This window comes from Urocampus carinirostris, chromosome 10, assembly GCF_059441175.1.
Source record: "Urocampus carinirostris isolate Australia breed hairy pipefish chromosome 10, RoL_Ucar_1.0, whole genome shotgun sequence".
Taxonomy (NCBI): domain Eukaryota; kingdom Metazoa; phylum Chordata; class Actinopteri; order Syngnathiformes; family Syngnathidae; genus Urocampus; species Urocampus carinirostris.
Window position 1 is genome coordinate 19,652,729 of NC_142358.1, and position 19,314 is coordinate 19,672,042.

A 19,314-nucleotide genomic window follows, 5' to 3' on the forward strand; every position below is an offset into this window, starting at 1 on the left:
TTTCAATAATAAGCAAAAAACACATAAACTACCTTTCAAAACAACTGGTAAGTCATGGAATTTACAGTTGGATAGAAATACATTGCTTAAGAATGGTGAATATCATACCAAATGTGAATGTCTACAAATTTACCATATTTTCCAGACTATAAGTCAGTTTTTTCATAGTTCGGGCGAGCATGCAACTTATACTCTGGTGAGACTTATGTGAACTTATTAACACATTATTAATAATAATATGTTAGTTATTTTGTTATATAATTAAATATCAATAATATAATAATCTATAATATCATTGAGATTTAATTTTTATTACCAGTACTGTATATCACTTTACGTTGTTTTCCATACAAAACCGCAAAAAGGCACTCTAGTCCTGTTTTGATAATTTCAACCTTGCCGTGTCATATTGGGGTACATTTTCAGAATCAAAGAGGAACCAAAGCGGCTTATTCTATTCTTCCCGAATTGGAGGAGTTGTTTACCGGTAAAAGTAACACAGATGATGAACGTTTCATTGAATTTAGTGATTTTAGCTGAACGTGATAGTTTCGTAAGCATGTTCTGTATGCTACAGTTACCTGACTACTGTAAAAGTCGGACTAAAAAAGTGCACCTGATTATAAGCTGCACCCATTACATTTTTCAAGGAAAAAATGATTTGTACATACATAAGCTTCACCTGACTATAAGCCACATGTTCCCACATTGAAACATGAGATATTTACAAAGAAAGACAGGACGCAGAAAGAGATTTAATAACGTACGGTACCTCAACCCCTCTACGTTCCAAAGGGCAGCCGGACTTTTGATAATATAATTCGTGTCTGTACAATGTCACCAGTCACTGAAATATGTCATGCCACTTATCATTGGAAACTTTAAGCTTTGGTGAAAGTTTATTATGATACCATTCAAAATGTACTCATCAAAAAAACATTGAGGTCAGTATGAAACAAAATACCAGAAAACAATAAAGCCGGCGATACTCACCATTATGTCCTCTGGCTGTCTTCAACTTCTTTGAATGGATGAGAAAATTGCTTCGTTACATCAAGGACAATCCATAGAATCCAACCGTGTAAATTCTTTTATTCCAGAACACACGATAATGCAGACCAATAAATAGAAAACTGCCTTAAACATTTCTGCTATGTTGGAGGCTGCATCTTGCAATCCGTTCATTTCGCCTCACTATTTCAGTTTCCAAATAATCAGGTAGTTAGCACTCTTCTTTTGATTGACACCTTTTCCATGATGAGGGTCTGTTCATGCTAGTTTTATTCGTGCTTAAACGTGCGTCTTCCTTGAGACATATATTCCACGTGTGTCACTCTTACTTTTACTGTTCAAGAGCCCATGACATAAGTTAGCCAAAACATTCCATAAGTCGCAGGGTTGAAAGCTTGGGAAAAAAAGTCGTAGTTTATAGTCCGAATTTTGTGGTAACTCTTAATATGTTACGTCGTTACTGAAATTAACAGGCATGTGAATCATGCAACGGTCGTATACCGTTTGAACTTATTCAAACGATGATATGTATGATTTGGGTGTTGGATTAAATACATTTTTCCCCAAAATGTGACTTACACTCAGAGTGTGTCTTATGATTGTTTTTTCCTTCTTAATTATGCATTTTTTGGCTATTACGATAAATACCCCGGAGGAACTTATAGTACGGAAAAAATGGCATAAAGATTTTGTTTAGGCCTGCAAATCATGAGAAGCCAATTGCTTCACTTTTTCATCAAAAGTCTATTTATTACAAGCTGAAAACATCTATTGGGTACATTATTGCAGCCTACTTTGCTTATACTAGATTACTTTGAATTAATTGAAAAGCATAGAGCCCAACATATTCCTTCCTTCCTCCCTTCCTTCCTTCCTTCCTTCCTTCCTTCCTTCCTTCCTTCCTTCCTTCCTTCCTTCCTTCCTTCCTTCCTTCCTTCCTTCCTTCCTTCCTTCCTTCCTTCCTTCCTTCCTTCCTTCCTTCCTTCCTTCCTTCCTTCCTTCCTTCCATCCCTCCTTCCCTCCTTCCCTCCTTCCTTCGTCATATCCCTTAAGAGCGGTAACCGACAGCAAGACAAACACATGCAATAACAAAGAAAATAAAAGCAAAAAAACACAGTAAAATTTTTGGACCAGGGACAACCCAAACAAGTTAGGCACCTCGGCACCTTAGTCGGTCATGCTTTCGTGCCTCCAGATGAAACGGGACACAAGAAAGCGGCCATGTCACTCGAGTGACAACATCATCACTCAAATGAAATTCAACACCAGGTTGTTTGAATTTCATTGCATGGCTTTTGGTTTGATACTTCACTTCTTTGTTATTGACTGGACAATTGCACTTATTTCACACTGCACTGTAATGTCGTATTTCTTTCCGCTTTACCTCATACTTCCGATATCGTGTACAGGCATAGTATGTTGTCAATGGCTCAAAGGTATTTGGTAATTTTACAAAAATGTTAATTTTAAATACAAATGATCTTATTATTTTAAAATAGAGAGTGAAAAGATAAAAATCTTAAGACGTGTGTGGGTATGTGTGATAAGCTCGACAAGCTTTGTTTTAAGGTAATGTTTGTGTTGTAATTCAAACTTCCTCTCAAACGTCTCAGATTGTGTCTTCACAGGCTGTTATATAAAAATCTTCAAATTATTCAGTAAAAAAGCATCACTATTCTAGGTGTACTCTTGCGTTCTGATAATTATACTAAAAAGGTTCATTTTTTTGTCAAATACATTGGTACTATTCAACATGCTTACTTTTTGTCCCCGACGTACTGGTAGGATAATATAATCGCAACACTGGTCTGTTGTGGAGCATATACTCTTTTAACACTTCCTCGTTCTACTACTTCTTCTTTATATCTGACACCACATATTCTTCTTCGAAAGACTAAACAGAGAACGGAGATTTATTGTACCACAGGACCATTCCAAAATGATAAAACTTTGAAAGTAAGATTTATTTCTTTATTTTTAGTGTGCGTTTTCAAAGTAACAGGAAGAGAGGTATTTCTCTCTTTCCATTCGTATGCCCCTTTTCTACACTACCGGTTCTTCAGCCCAGTCCTAATTTGAGGTCTTAGATGTTTGTTCTGCCAAAACATCTTTTTGGGCCCGAAGGGCTTTAACAGAACCCCATTTTAGAATCAACTCGGACATGGTATTGCCCCTGCTGTTGTCAGACGCTTTGCGGCGGCGTCTTGTGATTTGCTGACAAAAGTGGGATTCATGTTTAGCTTCAAGTCATCCTCTTTGACTGTACTCATGATCGGCATGGAAATTGTTAAGTTTGAACTTTAGTACACAATCGAAATAAAGAGTGAAGACATCCAGGGATTTTGTAGTTGCAAAGAGCACAGGGAGAGAAACCTTTAGATAAGCAACTACAACCCCTTTCTGAGGCCTTTCCCTGGGGTTTCTTTTTTAATGAGATATTCAAGGTAACAAAAAAAAAATCAAAGAACGGCATCATGATTGGCCAATAGCGACAACAAACAGTACGACAAATAGAAACAACAGAATCCAGTGCGCAATCATAGTCAAAATACGGAACTGGCATTCCAAGAAATGTTTTTGCTGGTGTCCAATATTAAAAACAGAATAAAATTATCAGAGATAAATTAAGTAAATAAGATTACTAAGTCTCATTAAAAGCCAAGAAGAAAAAGTCAAATTGGCAATCTTAATGTTTTAGACCTGATTTACTTTTGCATTCTTGCGATGCAAAAGTTTTACAACCAAAACAAAAGTTAAAAATCATCCCTACAGTGCGGTAGCCAACGTAGAGGTGTGGCACAAATTTAGTAAGAAGGAAAAGAGGCAACGAGTATACCGATGGACTCATTTCGTGTAATTTCATATACTTTTAACAACTGATACAAAAACTTGTTTTGTCTTCCATATTATCATTTCATTATGACTGTGCATTTAATTAAGCCAGAAAATGTAAGTCTTCAAAAGACAGAATTATTAAATCCTCCTTCTTTAGGAAATCCAAGGGTTGGGAACCTTATTGACTAAAAGAGCCTAAGTAGCAAAATATTGGGTTTCTCATTTTCAGTAGGAGCCACAACATATATTTAAGAAATTTATTGAAGAAAGCTGTCAAACCTGATTTCCATACAAAGGCTAATTGTTCAGTGCATTTTATTTCACTGTGTGATGTTTTATGATTTTTATAAAATTTAGCAAATAGTAATGTCCAAGCCCTTGTCCGTATCAACAAATCTTTAAATTGTGTCTTCCGCTAGCAGTTACTCAAGATCATTAAGGTTCGATTTGACCGTCAATAATTGTTTCAAAACAAGGTGCGAGTAGATTTCTTTTGTAAAAATGTCTCTAAATGCCGCGTACAAGATGGATGTGGATGTATTTACCTTCGGCTATGTGACGAGATCACAGTTGCAAACTTGGAAATCGAGCGGTCATTATTCGACCTCCGTTCAATTTTAGAGAGGCAGATTTTCCATATCTTTGTAATCTACAAATATGTATTTGTCTTAAAAGTCCTCCTGCATATTGTTAAATTATTCATCCATTTGTCATTTTTCATAACTTGCACAAATCATAGGCTTGAAAAAAAAATCCAGGAAATGGCATAAGGTATAGATCATACTCGCATGTGTATTTGATGCATCTCTTTGGCTAAGACACACAGAAGATTTCCCAATGACATTTCATCTTACCAACCTTAATGTTCGAACAGCTCGAAAGCACTCCTGCTAGTAATGGTAGAAACATGCTGTTGCACTCCCAGTCAACATGCGTTAAAATGTTATTTTCATCTCTGCGCCAGGTGTAGTCATGAAACGAGCAACACCTAGCTCGCGAGCCATATGTTCCTGACCCCTGAGATAGTCAATCTTGAGCAAAGATAACTAGATCAAGATCTTTGTGAATATAATAAATATCTTCAAAATTGAAAAAAAGCATTTCTAAGACGATAATAATGATGTCTTTTTTTTTTTTTTTTTTTTTTTTACAGATTATCTTAATCATGATCTGAAGAGTTGAAGACGGCATTGCTATGTTTCAGCCACAGTCTGAAGTAACAGTGTGGGACTGGTTGAGTGGGCTTCGTCTCGAACAGTACTCAGAAGTATTCCAGACTGCAGGCCTCTCCAATTTTGCAGAATGCCACAACCTTACAACTGATGAGCTTGAGCAAATGGGAATATCACTTCCTGGTCATCGAAAGCGAATCCTGGCCAGTTTAAACAAAACTCGAGATGTCACCTCTGTTACCTCTCAATTAGACACTACATTAGCTTCGGTGGAAGCCGCAACAGGAGAGCCCTGTCAAATTAAGGAGGAGAATGGACCCCCGAGTGGTAGAGCAATTTTTGTAATGCAGGAGGAAGGTTTTGTCAATGAAACTGAGAAAGAAAAAGCACATACCCCTGAACCTGCAATTAAAGAAAGAGAGAGACCAGTCCCTAAGGACAGACAACCATCCCAGCTGAAACTTGATGTCGGAGAGACCGAGAGGACTGTTACTCCTGAACATCATGAGGACCAAAAGGAGGCTTCACAGAACAAGCGGCCTGTCCCAAAAGAGCGGACAAGATTCCGTTCCAGTGTGCCGGTCCAACTGGAATCTCAAACCAGCGCTTTATTAAATATAATTTGCGACACATCTTTGCCACCAGTGCCCCCACGTAGCACCTTGAATTGCCCGCCGCATTCCTTCACAATAGCCTTAGCACCCTCACTCCAGGCACAAGGTCTCACTTTATCTCAAGTTCAGGTTTCCTGTGCCACATCAGCTCTGAACTCAACACAAGAAACTGGCCAAACATTCATTTCATCCGCTTTGCACACCCACCATCAAACTATCTCCCACCTGCTGGTTCCGGATTCAAAAAGTGATATATTGCCAAATTTCACACACCAGGCCCATGTTTTGTCTCCCAGGGAAGAGAGAAATGCTCCACCACTCCCTCCCAAACTTGGGTCAGGAGCACCAAAAGGACTCCCCAAAATTCCAACCAGGCAGCCTGCGCTTCGTTCCAGACATGAAAGGTAGGTGTGCTTCTTCCATTAACATATCACGTCTCATTCTTTTTAGTTTTACAAAAAGCACCACAAGCTCAAAAAACAACACTGGTAATTACAAATCAGGTGACGATTTATTGCTAAAAAAAAAAAAATCCAATGGCTCTATACCACTCCACCATTTTGTGCATTTTACTATATTTCAAAAATGTATAAATGACAATTGTCTTTAAAAGTGGGGTGCTTTGTTTGAGGTGTCCCTAAAAAGTTAAAGGTGTAATATTTTCTTTTTAGGTATGTGCTAAAAATGCCAAACTGAGTTCAAACAGCTTTCTTTTTTTTTGCCAACTACATAGCCAAGAGCATATTTGCTTTTATCTTTTAGCAAAGCTGTTCGGGCCGCGGAACACATTAGGTGGGGGGTTTGAGAGTGACTTTATGCTCGTCACGACAGTTTTTTGTTAGTGTAGCATGAACATGGTGAAAGAAAGAACCGGCCTGTATCAAGTACAGTCCAAACGCTAAAAAGGGTTTATTTCGAACAAATCTAAGAAATGCACATACTTGCGGGCACAACATAATAAGCTTGACAGATCCTACAATGATGACACAAGCCAGAAAATGGCGTCAGTGAGTAAAAAAAAAATCCAAATTTTGTGCAGCACCTTTAAATGGTAAGCAATAAAAAGTCTGCTTGACTAGGAGACTTTTCATTTTCTTGTCTGTCCCTTATAAGACACAAGTTACAGTAGTATGCGGATGGCTGTTTTTTATGTTCTTCTATCGCATTATCTGTCTGAATTGAGGCTGTTTTTGACTATTTTCTGTGTAATGTGTCTTATATTCCTTGAAACTCCAGTGAGTGAATGCAACTGAGTTTTATATATATATATATATATATATATATATATATATATATATATATATATATATAGCTAGGAAATGGTGGACGACACTGCCATCTCCTGGATTCATTGATAACATGCACCTTTGATTAACACTAAGTTCACAATATTATATCTTTTTTGTTGCGCAATGGTTCTTTTTCTGATTTTGTATTCCATTACGTGCAATTGTGTGATAGTTTGCACAACGAATCTGTGCATCCATCTGTCAAAAAGGAAGTGTATCTGCAAAGTGAGAGAAAGGAAGTCACAATCAATGGTGAATGGAATGCATTTTATATAGCGCTTTTTAACCCTACCTCCTCAAAAGTGTTTTATAATGTATTCCACACAATAGAGAACGAAAATGGTGGCATGTTTCTAACACAAAAAGATTGAGTCTAAGAAATTGACGCAGAAAACATTTCCATTTTCTCCTTTGTCTTTTTACACTTTCTCCGTGATTGTCCGTGAACTTGCCTCCTCCCCTTTTCTAGTTAACTGACCACTTCCTCCCCTTTTTCATTCTTGCTGCTTTGCTTATTCCTGACAAGATTGCATCTTAAAAATTATAGAAGAGGAGTTATTTCCACTATGAGAGAAGGTAACATGTTTCATATTTTAGTCATCACCTCATTGTTTCTCCATTTCATTTCTCAAACAAGAAGAAGCCTTTCATTTATTGTTTGTTACCTTTTTAATGCAAGTGGTGCTGATACTTGAAAATCATGCTGATGATGGATGTCTGAAAACATATTTTTTCTCATTATAATTTGATTATCTAGTGGAACAAGTAAAAACCGATATGCATGTTAGCTACCCTTCTGTAGGTAGTGATGTGTTACCTTGAGGTTTCATTTGTTACCTTTGAGGCATCACTGTTTATTCAAAAAAAATCTTTGAACCAAGTTAACAATGAGTCCATACTGTGATAAGAATAATGCTTGAATTGATAATCAAACAAGAGGTCCAAATTTACGGGCTCCAAATTTTTGGGAAATTGAAATTGTTTCTGTCATTGAAAATTATACAATAAACATTGTTTAGGAGATTATAAGAAAGTGTAACCTCTACTTTTGGGTGCTCTTCCCCTGTAAAAAATAAATAGGAGGAACTGTGTCAAAACGCCAGTTTCCCGTCATTGTGACCTATTTTGGGGAGGTTTTGGAAGGGGTGATGACGTAATGTGGTTTATGGGTCATGTTTGTGAGGAAGTCATGTACCTCGTTCAAAATAGTTTTAATTACCTTGTTGCTAAAGATCTACTGTACCTTGTTGTTTGTCGTTCAAGTTTAAGCTAGTACGAACACAACTATTTTCTTCAATGACAATTGTATCTATTGTCAATCAAATTATACATTTTCTTCTACATACAATCCAATTGCTTCACTTTTTTCATGCTGGATTTCATGGTATGCTGTTGACACATAGCACTTTCCAGGATGGCTCTTGTTCAGACATGTCGCCAAAATGAGAACTTGAGAGAAAAAATGTAACAGATAAGAAAAGCAGTAGGATTAGTTGTAAGGGGGTCCATACATTTACAACCTTGATGTACGCTGATTCGAGAGCAGCTTTTGGAAGTTTGACAACAAATTTGTCTGACACACAATTGGTATTTTTTGTGGCTCCAAACAAAACCAAAACTTTTTTTTTCCTGGAATGGAATGATTGGAGACACATTTTGTTAAAAGTATTTTTTTTTTCAATTGAGGATGTATAGACTTAGCCATCTCTGGGGGATTTTGACCCAACCTCCTGATGCCAAAAACCTAGAGGACTCGCCGGCTGCTAAAAACTCGAGTGACCACTTATCTTCTCCTTTGTCACCCAGCCCACCTCCCAGCACAACTGGTGGACTTCAGGACCGCACTCCAAAGGTGCCACCTCGCAGCATGACTTCTCAAACTCAAGAACAGTCAAACCAATCTGCCTCGGAACTAACCCTGCCAACTGGAGGAAACTTGGTGTTTCTTCCTCAAACAAGTACGTAAACATTCATAGGAAGCAATGTTTAATATACTCATGCACTGAGTAACGAATTAGCTTCTTCCCATTGAGAACCAGTTATGTTACCCATGAATTGTTATAGGGACAGAAAACAAGCGCTAAAAAGCATAAGGAGGAATACAATCTAGGGAAAGAGCCCAGACCACACCATGTTTCTTCATTTTCTTTTGTTTTGTTTTGTTTTTTCCCCTTAGCAGCAAGATGACGAAAAGTTATGTTAACTTCTTGTTGGTTAGGTTCATCCAACTATCCATTATCTGCACCGCTTATCCTCAGTAGGGTCGCAGCTATCTTTGGGCAGTGGGCAGGGGACAACCTCAACTGGTTGCCAGCCAATTGCAGGGCACACAGGGACAGACATATTACTCGCTCATTAAAACCTAGGGACAATTTGGACCTGTCAATTAACCTGACATGCATGTTTTTTGGAATGTGGGAGGAAACCCAGAGTGAACAGAGGAAACCCACGCAGGCACAGAGAGAACATGCAAATTCCACACAGGAGAATTCGATCCCATGACCTCAGGACTGTGCCACGGCCGTGCTAACCACTCATCCCTGTGCTGCTCTGGTTGGGCTTATGTTAATTAAAATAGATGCAAATTTCTCTACCTACAAATCTCGCACTTTTTTTTTAGCAAAAATAACTCAGTTTGGGTGCGTGTTTAACGGTAGATAGATAGATAGATAGATAGATAGATACTTTATTCATCCCCTAAGGGAAATTCACATTTCCAGCAGCATCCCTGAGCTGAGAACAATACAATAATAAAGCCAAAAGAAAACAATATTCAAATACCCAGTGTGACGTGCAAATGCCCACTTTAGCATGTTATATAGATTAACTAAATAGTGCTACACAGAACACATAATGCAGTAAGATCCAATGTAGGTGGTGTGGTTTAATGTGGGCCTTTACTCTGCCGGGTGGAGTTAAAGAGCCTCATGGCATGAGGAAGAAAAGATCTCTTCAGTCTGTCCGTAGTACAAGACAGTGACAGCAGTCTGTCACTGAAACTGCTCTTCTGTCCGGAGATATGTTGCTGGGCTGTTGCAAAGTCCCTGAGGGAGCCGGTTGTACTCGTGAAGCCCGAATGGTGAGGAGAATGCCGTGTACTTTTTGTCGTCAGGGTGCAAGGGGACATTGTAGTAGCCTGACGTCAGATCCATTGTGGAGAAAAAGGCATTTCCCCCAAGTGCGGCCAAAGCATCAGCTTGATGCGGTAGTGGGTAGGCATCCTTTATGGTTCTTGCATTAAGCCTTCTGAAATCAGTACATACCCTTAGTTCTCCATTCCGCTTCCATATGAGAACAAGCGCAGATGCATAGTCGCTAGTCGACTTCTGAATAATTCCTTTCTCTTCCATCTCGTTCAGAGTTGTCCTCAGTTTTTCATACTGACTTGGTGGTATACGTCTGTAGGGTAGACGGAACGGCTTATCATCAACAAGGTGGATACGATGTACAAACTCTTTGGCCTCTCCACAGTCCATCTTATGGCGAGAAAAGATTGACTCGAATTGTTCGATGATATGAAGGAGCTTGTCTTTACACTGCAGCGAAACCTCACATGACTTCAGGTCAATGTCTTGCAGTCCCAGAGCTTCCAATGTACGCATCATGTCCTCTTCTGACCTGGGTCGGACCTCTTTGCTCTGTACACTCTGCACGTTGCACTTGACCTCCTCTGCATTGGGCAGGTCTTCCGCTGCGATACAAGGAGACACATCTGCAATTTTCCTGTTTCTCCTCAGCACCACAACTCTGTCCGTGGGATTAAAGACTTTAACAGGCACCCATCCATCTCCCCAGAGTGGAGTAACAACTCGTCCGACAAGGACTTGTCTGGGCCCAGCCTTTGATTGGGTTGGCTCAACGACCACTGTACTTCCCGCAGACGTCCCGGCCAACTCAGGTAACTTGCCCCAAATAACGTACTCGGTCCGTGGATTCAGCGTCACGCAACTCTTGATTTTTACTGTCCCTACCTTGTCTGGAATGCAATCACCTCTCCATCTCTCTGTGTTGGAAAGCATTGACAGGAATTGACTGTGGTTATCGGACAGACCGTTGTCAGGAGTGGAAACTAATCTCCAATAGCCATCAGTACTTTTCAATTGAGTCAAAATATATTTGATGGCATTGCTGCCAAGGATCATCTGTTCTGTCTGGCCTGGCACCACCATTACTGGTATTATCATTTGGCACCCGTAAACTGTGACGTGAATGTCGTACATATCTCTGGGAGAAACTTGGTGTCCACCGCAGCCTACAATGACATAATCATCGGCCGTGTAACTCATCATATCAGGGAATTGCTGCAGGAGGGACTTAGCCGTGTCCTCACTTACTGTACAAGCCATCGACCCACTGTCCAACAGCGCTCTGAAAGTGGGGCCTTCTTGCACAAGTACAGGTGTGTAAAACAGTTCGTCAGTCTCCGCTATTCTCTGAAACCCCTGAAAGATCAGCTTCTTCGATGGAGGTATCTTGTTGCTATACATCTCATAAATTGATTTATTATCTTGCATGTCAGGCTTCACATTAGTGGTGGGAGGTATACTCAGTTGATCTGCACTGTTCTCCCCTAAGCGCAGATCAGTTAGTTTCCCTGAGGCAGCGGGACAACTTTCGTCACTGGACAATCACGTCGAGAATGCCCTGGGGCATGGCAGTGAAAGCAAAGGTTTTTGTCTCGGCAATGAGAGAGAGCACTGTGTTCGACCTCTTTGCAAATGGCACATGGCTTGGCAGTGAAACCATTGATTCTGGCTCCAGGTCGCCTGGTTGGAGCTCCCCCTCTCTCTTGAAACTGGTTCGAGGTAACACGTATCAGAACTTTCTCCAACATACTAATAACATCCGTTAGAGAGACATACTGTGAGCTCGAAGTCTGAGGTGGCTCGTGCACGAGGGTTGGACCATGGTTCAACTCAGCTTTGTGTACTGCAATTTCCGCTCTATTCGCAGGTTGTTGTAGGGAATTTGCTTTGTAGCTCTTCTCAGCGTGGTATTCATTCAGCACCTCTAGTACCTCACATGCTGACTTCCTCGACTGGATGTATCAACACTGCGAGAGTCGGACTGGGCATCAGATCTGCTGTCTAGTGAGTTATCCTCTACCTCTGGATGAACTTGCTCTTCACCTGCCTGTATCACCCAGTTTACTGTACGGGCATCACTGTCTTCAACCGCGTCAGGTAAATCAGAGCATACATCACTTTCATGCATAGCAGCGTCAGACTCTGAGTGTTCAGATTCGCTGGCCAGATCATCCTCTAAGGGCAAGAAGCTAACAGAGAGCAGCAAATTCCTGTGAACTACCTTTTCTTTGCCCGTCAGACAATCCTTGACTCTATAGACATTGAGATCAGGCTTGAGTGATATGACTTCATACGGGGTCGACTCCCACTTGTCTGCAACTTTGCGTTTCCCCGGGACACCTCTGTTGGCGATCAACACCCGGTCTCCCACGACGAGGGGTGATCCTTTGGCCCTACGGTTGTACAGCTTGGCATGACGAGTCTGTTCTCTGAGAGTATTCCTCTGTACAATCTGAGCAGCTTCATGTAGATCTTTCTTCAGATGGCGTACAAAGTCAGAGTAGCTGACAACAGCATCATTGGTATTAGCATGTTGAAACATGAGATCGACAGGGAGACGAGGGATCCTACCAAACACTAGGTAAAACGGTGCAAACCCTGTTGTCTCATGCTCTGTGCAGTTATAGCAGAATGTGAGCTGCTGCAGCATTTGTGGCCACTTTGCTTTGGGCTGAGGGGGAAGGGTTCTGATCATATCTCCCAATGTTCGGTTGAATCGTTCTGCGATACCATTTCCCATGGGGTGGTACGGAGTCGTATGGGATTTCTGCACCCCTGCCATCTCTAGAAGCTCTTTGATCAGTTTGCTCTCAAAATTAGCTCCCTGATCAGAGTGGATACGCCGTGGGAAACCATAGACAAGGAAGAAATCCTGCCACAGACGGCGAGCAACTTGTTTGGCGGTTTGATTCCTGCAAGGGAAGGCGTGCGCCATCTTGGAGAAATGATCAGTTACGACCAGGACATCTACAGACTTGTTCTCTTGCTCAGCAGTCCAAAAGTCTATACAGACCAACTCCATAGGCTCAGAGGTGACTATGTTCTTGAGTGGTGCACGGTTGTGTGGTACCGGTGTTTTCCCTACTACACAACGCTGACAGGATTTGACATAATTCACAACATCACGTTCCATGCCATTCCAGAAAAATCGTTGCCTCACCAGAGACAAAGTACGGTTCTGGCCTTGGTGACCTGCTGAGTCATGTAAACCTTGAAGGACTTTCTGTTTCAATGAATCAGGCACCACAAACTGGAAGATTTTCTTGGCCATGTGAGGATCTTTCCTTATTTTGTAGAGCATGCCATTCTGTATGGTGAGTCTGCTCCAATGTTTCAGTAGTTTCATCACACTAGGCGACTCGACAGCTCTCTCACGCCTGGTAGGTCTCTTGTGTCTATGCACAAAGTACATGGTTCTGCTTATTGTGTTGTCCTGTTCTTGTAAACCAACAAGCTGACTCTGTGGGAGTGCCGTTGACTGATCTCCCTTCTGCAGAAGATTGAGGTTGGCATCTGTTCCCATCACTTGACCCACGCCACCAGTGGACTGAGCACTGAAGACAGCAGCAACTTCTTCTGATGTCACAGAACCATTGGAGCCTGATGGAATTGCCCTTTTGACTGACTCGTCTGATGTCCCAGCACTCTCGTCTACAACAGCGTGACAATTGTTGGATACTCTGAACACCTCTTGCACAGTACTGTTGTTCACCCCGTTGACTTGGTCCAAGAGCGAAGTATAGGGCTCGGTAACAAGGCGATGACCCACACATGACCGTACAAATGGCTCACGGCTCAGAGCGTCGGCTACGATGTTCTTTGGGCCGGGAATGTACTTCAGGTCAAAATTGTATGCAGCAAGCTTCGCTACCCACCGCTGTTCACACGCATCAAGTCTTGGTTTGGTCAAAATGTATGTCAGTGGGTTATTGTCGGTCCACGTGGTAAAGTGTCTTCCTTTCAACCAATGGCTGAGTATAGTACCATGTCCAAATATACAGTTGACCACAACAGCAAACCATTGATTGCAACGGGAATCAAACCCGGGTTGCGGCGTTAAGAGCGCCAAATATTAACCACTCAACCAGCAGTGATATAGACGACATGAGATTTCATCTCATCGGTCCCAAGGTTTGTGCAGCAGCACCTCAATGACAAAACAGTTTTGGACCAATATGTGCCTTTAAACATTTTGCCCACACGAATATGTCATGTTCTGGCCAGGCCACCTTTTTCCTACCGTTATCAGATTGTAGTCCTGAAATAAGAGGCTATTTTATCGAGTAATACTCAATAGAGCAACTTAGATACCGTCTGTGGAACTAAGGCTATTGTGTGTTTGGATCTTAAAACCACCTGGTAGCGGCATACACAAGTTTTACTGTTGCACAAATGCAAAAATTGTTATTATAAGCCTGTTCTTAATTTTTAGTGCTTACTGTAAACCTGTCTTGCATACAAAAATAATCCAGTAACCTGACCCTTGTGCAAAGGCTTTTAATCTGCCTCTGCTTTGGTTGATTTTATCTTTTAAACTATTTCCCTTGAATTCGTTATTTAGCAATTTTTAAATACTTAATTTGAAAAATGACGTATAAATCAAATTCATTTGATGTATTGCCCAGCCATAGTATAAGCATATACCATGTTGGCATTTCACTTCCGTCTAGCTTTTTATTGTCTTTCTTCTGTCAGCATTGTGCCCACCAGATACTGATTCAGATGACTCAGAAGAAACGGACCATTCTTATGCCAGTGTTCATCCTGTGGGTGTTTTTGATGGGGTATAAAGATTTGATATTGTTTGTGAGTTTTCATGTATAATCTTTATGACTGACCACAGTTTCGTCCTTTAGGGAATGTCCCTGCAAGTGCCTCTGAAACCAAAGGGCCGGCACAGTTCACTGTGCAGTGATGATGAGCTGTTAGATGATACTGAAGAGTAAGTCAAACAGGACCACATTCGCAAGAAACGAAATAGATTTAATTTGTCGGATTCTCCCAAAGTTAGACAAACTTTAAAAAGACTGGTGTCAGTTCCTCAGTACACATTGGCACTAGATGAGAGGTTGTAGAATAAGTGAAGCTATAATGAATTTGATTGCACTGTGTTTAGTTGTTAAATATATTTTTGGGCACAAACAGACCGAAAAAAAACTTGTATCCTTTGCATGGTTTCAGTTCAGGAACCTTGCTTAACCTCCATTGTCTTTGAATGTCGTATTGATTTTGGTGCTTATTTCCTTTCATTTTTAGTCCGAGTGTTTGGGAGGAACCAGGCATCAGCAGCCTGCAAGGCAGCATTTTTCTGCCAAACACTGGCCGACTGGCGTCGGCGTCTAAAGAAGACGGCTCCCAGCTCGCTGCTGTCAAGATGGGATGGCTTGACAAGAATCCACCTCAGGGGTATGACATGCAAACAACTGTAGTATTCACAGAATCTATTCTTGTAAATCAGTGTTTTTTAACATGCAATATTTTTTCAGCAAAGTACCAATATACAGCATTCACCGTCAGGGATATTTTGGAAAATAAAATAAAATGGAAAAAAAACAGGGTGTTGTTTCAAACAACAGTATCCATTATTAGTTTGTTTTATACCACACAAATGTTTGGGTTTCAAACAAAATCAAGCTATTTTCTAGTCGTTTTGGGTTTTTAAAAGAAAACAAAATATATCCCCTGACTTTATTTCGGGGAGAATCGTTTGACTCCTTTTTCTGTCATGGAAGACTTTACAATGTGGTTTAGCTCTGAATATTTTTTTTAATCTACAACTATTTCCAGGGCCCTTTATTATCAGAGGCGATGGGTAAAGCTAGATGGTGACTACCTGAGATATTTCGACAATGACAAGGTAATAATAAAAAACAAGGATCCCATTTACATGAATGTGCTTTGACTGTGCAGTCTGCTTTTTTTGATATGCTTCACTTGAGTTCAGTTCGTGCTTGGTTAAGCTGTCACGGCTGATATATGTTACAGCAAGCGTATTCGAAGGGAATCATCTCGACAGCATCAATAACTAATGTAACGAGTGTGGGAGAGCTGAAATTCGAGGTCATCACCAGCAATCGCACATTTATCTTCAAGGCTGAAAATGACTGTTAGTATGGTTACTGACATGTGTGAATTTTATTTTTCATCTGCAAATGTTTTGTTGTGTAAAACAAAAATACTAATTTTGGGTTTTGTGTGTGTTTTTTCTCTTCTTTTTTATTGCTTCTGCATCCAGTTGAAAGAAACGAATGGGTGACTCTGCTGCAGGATTGCACAAGGGGGCGCCATAGCCGTAGTATATTAAATCCAGGTTCACTTTTGAATCCAGAGTTTAAAGGGTATTTGGAGCTGAAAGGTCTTCGTTCCAAACTGTATACAGTTGTGGCCTCCGATAAAGTCTTTCTCTATAAAAATATAGAGGTACATACTATGTTTTAAATAGTTTTATCTAATCCACAACTTTCATTATATATATTTTTAATTAAATAGTATGGATGATTCTAAGTGCTTTCTTTCTAGGACTATTGTATTGGTGTTGGGATCACATCAATTGACATGAATGTTGGAAATATTAAAGTCACAGATCGCCGCAGCTTTGATCTCACCACACCTTATCGGATTTTCAGGTACTGTTCAACTCAAAATCGGAACATTTTTACTTTAAAAAACGTTATTTTTACCTTGGCAGAGGATAGAATAAAATAGGCCACATCTGTTAGTGCTGGGATCTTGTTAGTTCATGATCACTCCCTATGGGCTCCCATAGTTTGCCGTTTGTGTGGTTTATTTGTGTTTGCGCGCAAGTGTAAGATTTTTTGGCTGACATCTCTTCCTTCTGTGCAAAGCCTGTTCCTGATAGGATGTGCGTAGCCATTTTTGCAGTATATGTTGGTTGTCTGTTAAATTTCAAATCAGTGATTGAAAATTTCAATAATTGTTTGAAACGGTTCCTCCTGAGACATTTTGGGATTGGCCTATAGCTGTGTTTCTCAATGATTTTCTGTCATACCCTGCCAAGGAAGAAAAACCAAATGCATTCCAACAAACCAGCAACATTACCTAAAGAGCAAAATCAATTTAAAAAAATAATCATCAAAACAAGAATACAAAATTTTACAGACTTTAGGAGATGCACATATAAACCCCAATTTGGCTATAATTTTTTTTATAGAGGACCTATAACCTTTTGATCCTTGAATACCGCAGAATACGTCCAAAAGAATGGAATTGCATAAAATAAATACAGTAACCATTGTATGCAACAGGTGTTAAATCCGATTAGTGGGGGTGAAAGTGCAGAAACTTTACCAATAGATCTCCAGTGGTACAGATGACATACGACACAGCCTTAAACCTTGTCAAAATCACCATTTTAAGTGTTTTTTATAAGGAACACTAATTTGCTATGTGCATTCTGATAGGTTAAACAGTCTACTTCTTCACCAACAAATGTTAGAATATGGAGAAAACAAAGTCTTTCAGAAAAATACTATACAAGCTATTTTACATACTGGACTGTCCCAGAAAATTAGAATATTGTGATAAAGTTCTTTATTTTCTGTAATGCAATTAAAAAAATAAAAATGTCATACATTCTGGATTCATTACACATCAACTGAACTATTTCAAGCCTTTTATTATTTTAATATTGCTGAATTTGTCTTACAGCTTAAGAAAACTCAAAAATCCTATCTCAAAATATTAGAATATCATGAAAAAGTATACAAGTAGGCTATTCAACTATCACCTGAATCATCTAATTAACTCGAAACACCTTGCGAGGGTTTCCTGAGCCTTAAAAACACTCAGCTTGGTTCAGTAAACTAAATCACTGCTGATCTGACTGCTGTCCAGAGGACCATCATTGATACCCTCCATCAGGAGGGTAAGACACAAAAAGAAATTTCTCAAAGAGCAGGCTGTTCACAGAGTGCAGTTTCAAAGCATATCCACAAAAAGTCTGTTGGAAGGGAAAAATGTGGCCGGAAACGCTGCACAACCAAGAGAGATGACCGGAGCCTTGACAAAATTGTGAAGAAGAGCCGCTTCCAGAATTTGAGGGAGCTTCAAAGACAGTGGGCTGAAGCTGGAGTCCAGGTATCAAAAGCCACAGTTCACAGACGTGTCCGGGAAATGGGCTACAATAGCCGTATTCCCATGGTCAAGCCACTTCTGAACTCAAGACAACGGAAGAAGCGTCTGACTTGGGCTATGGAGAAGAAGCACTGGACAGTTGCAGAGTGGTCCAAAGTCCTCTTTTCAGACGAAAGCAAGTTTTGCATTTCATTTGGAAGTCAAGGCGCCAGAGTCTGGAGAAAGGCTGGAGAAGAGCAAAATCCAAGTTGCTTGAAATCCAGTGTGAAGTTCCCACAGTCAGCAATGGTTTGGGGAGCCATGTCAGCTGCTGGTGTTGGTCCACTGTGTTTCATCAAGTCCAGAGTAAATGCAACTGTGTACCAAGAGATTTTAGAGCACTACATGCTTCCATCTGCTGAAAAGCTCTATGGAGATGAGTATTTCATTTTCCAGCATGATCTGGCACCTGCCCACAGTGCCAAAACCACCAGTAACTGGTGCACTGACCACGGCATCACTGTCCTTGATTGGCCTGCTAATTCCCCTGACCTGAACCCCATCGAGAATTTGTGGGGTATAGTTAAGAAGAAGATGAAAGACACCAGACCTACAAATGCAAATGATCTGAAGGCCGCTATCGAAGCATCCTGGGCATCAATAACACCTCAGCAATGCCACAGGCTGATTGCCTCCATGCCACGCCGGATTGATGCAGTAATCCGTGCAAAAGGATTCCCAACCAAGTACTGAGTGCATCAATGGACATTTTCAAATGTTTGATTTAGTTTTGCTGTTATAAAATTATTTTTTTTACTTGGTCTGAGGAAGTATTCTAATATTTTGAGATAGGATTTTTGAGTTTTTTTCAGCTGCAAGCCAAAATCAGCATTATTCAAATAATAAAAGGCTTGAAATAGTTCAGTTGATGTGTAATGAATCCAGAATGTATGACATTTTTGTTTTTTTAATTGCATTACAGAAAATAAAGAACTTTATCACAATATTCTAATTTTCTGAGACAGTCCAGTATATATATGCATATTCGCCTAACATGCTAAGAATCCCCGGTTTGAGACCGAGTTGAAACATTTGTTTTCCTGGAGAAGGATGGGCACCACCAGGCTTGCCCAAGACACACCACAGGAAATAGTGCCCTACAACCACACACCACATTTAAAACAGGTTATTGACGTTCAGGTGAAGAAGTGGAGACTGCCTAACCTATCTGGAT

The 19,314-nt window shown here is 40.3% G+C and overlaps 1 protein-coding gene across 4 annotated transcripts in view; it reads left to right on the top strand.

Annotated features, from left to right (window-relative positions):
• Positions 1–19,314, top strand: part of arap1 (ArfGAP with RhoGAP domain, ankyrin repeat and PH domain 1) — an 85,600-nt gene that overhangs the window by 14,047 nt on the left and 52,239 nt on the right. For 3 of the 4 annotated variants that reach the window (XM_088345065.1, XM_088345067.1, XM_088345069.1), the window contains exons 2-10: positions 5,000–6,036; positions 8,728–8,879; positions 14,703–14,791; positions 14,864–14,949; positions 15,264–15,413; positions 15,795–15,864; positions 15,993–16,113; positions 16,243–16,427; positions 16,527–16,633. In XM_088345065.1, coding sequence (XP_088201191.1) covers positions 5,042–6,036; positions 8,728–8,879; positions 14,703–14,791; positions 14,864–14,949; positions 15,264–15,413; positions 15,795–15,864; positions 15,993–16,113; positions 16,243–16,427; positions 16,527–16,633 — 1,955 coding nt within the window. In that variant the 5' untranslated portion in view covers positions 5,000–5,041. Of the gene's footprint in view, positions 1–2,886; positions 2,968–4,999; positions 6,037–8,727; positions 8,880–14,702; positions 14,792–14,863; positions 14,950–15,263; positions 15,414–15,794; positions 15,865–15,992; positions 16,114–16,242; positions 16,428–16,526; positions 16,634–19,314 lie in introns of those variants that run through there. The other variant, XM_088345066.1, reaches the window with a different exon arrangement.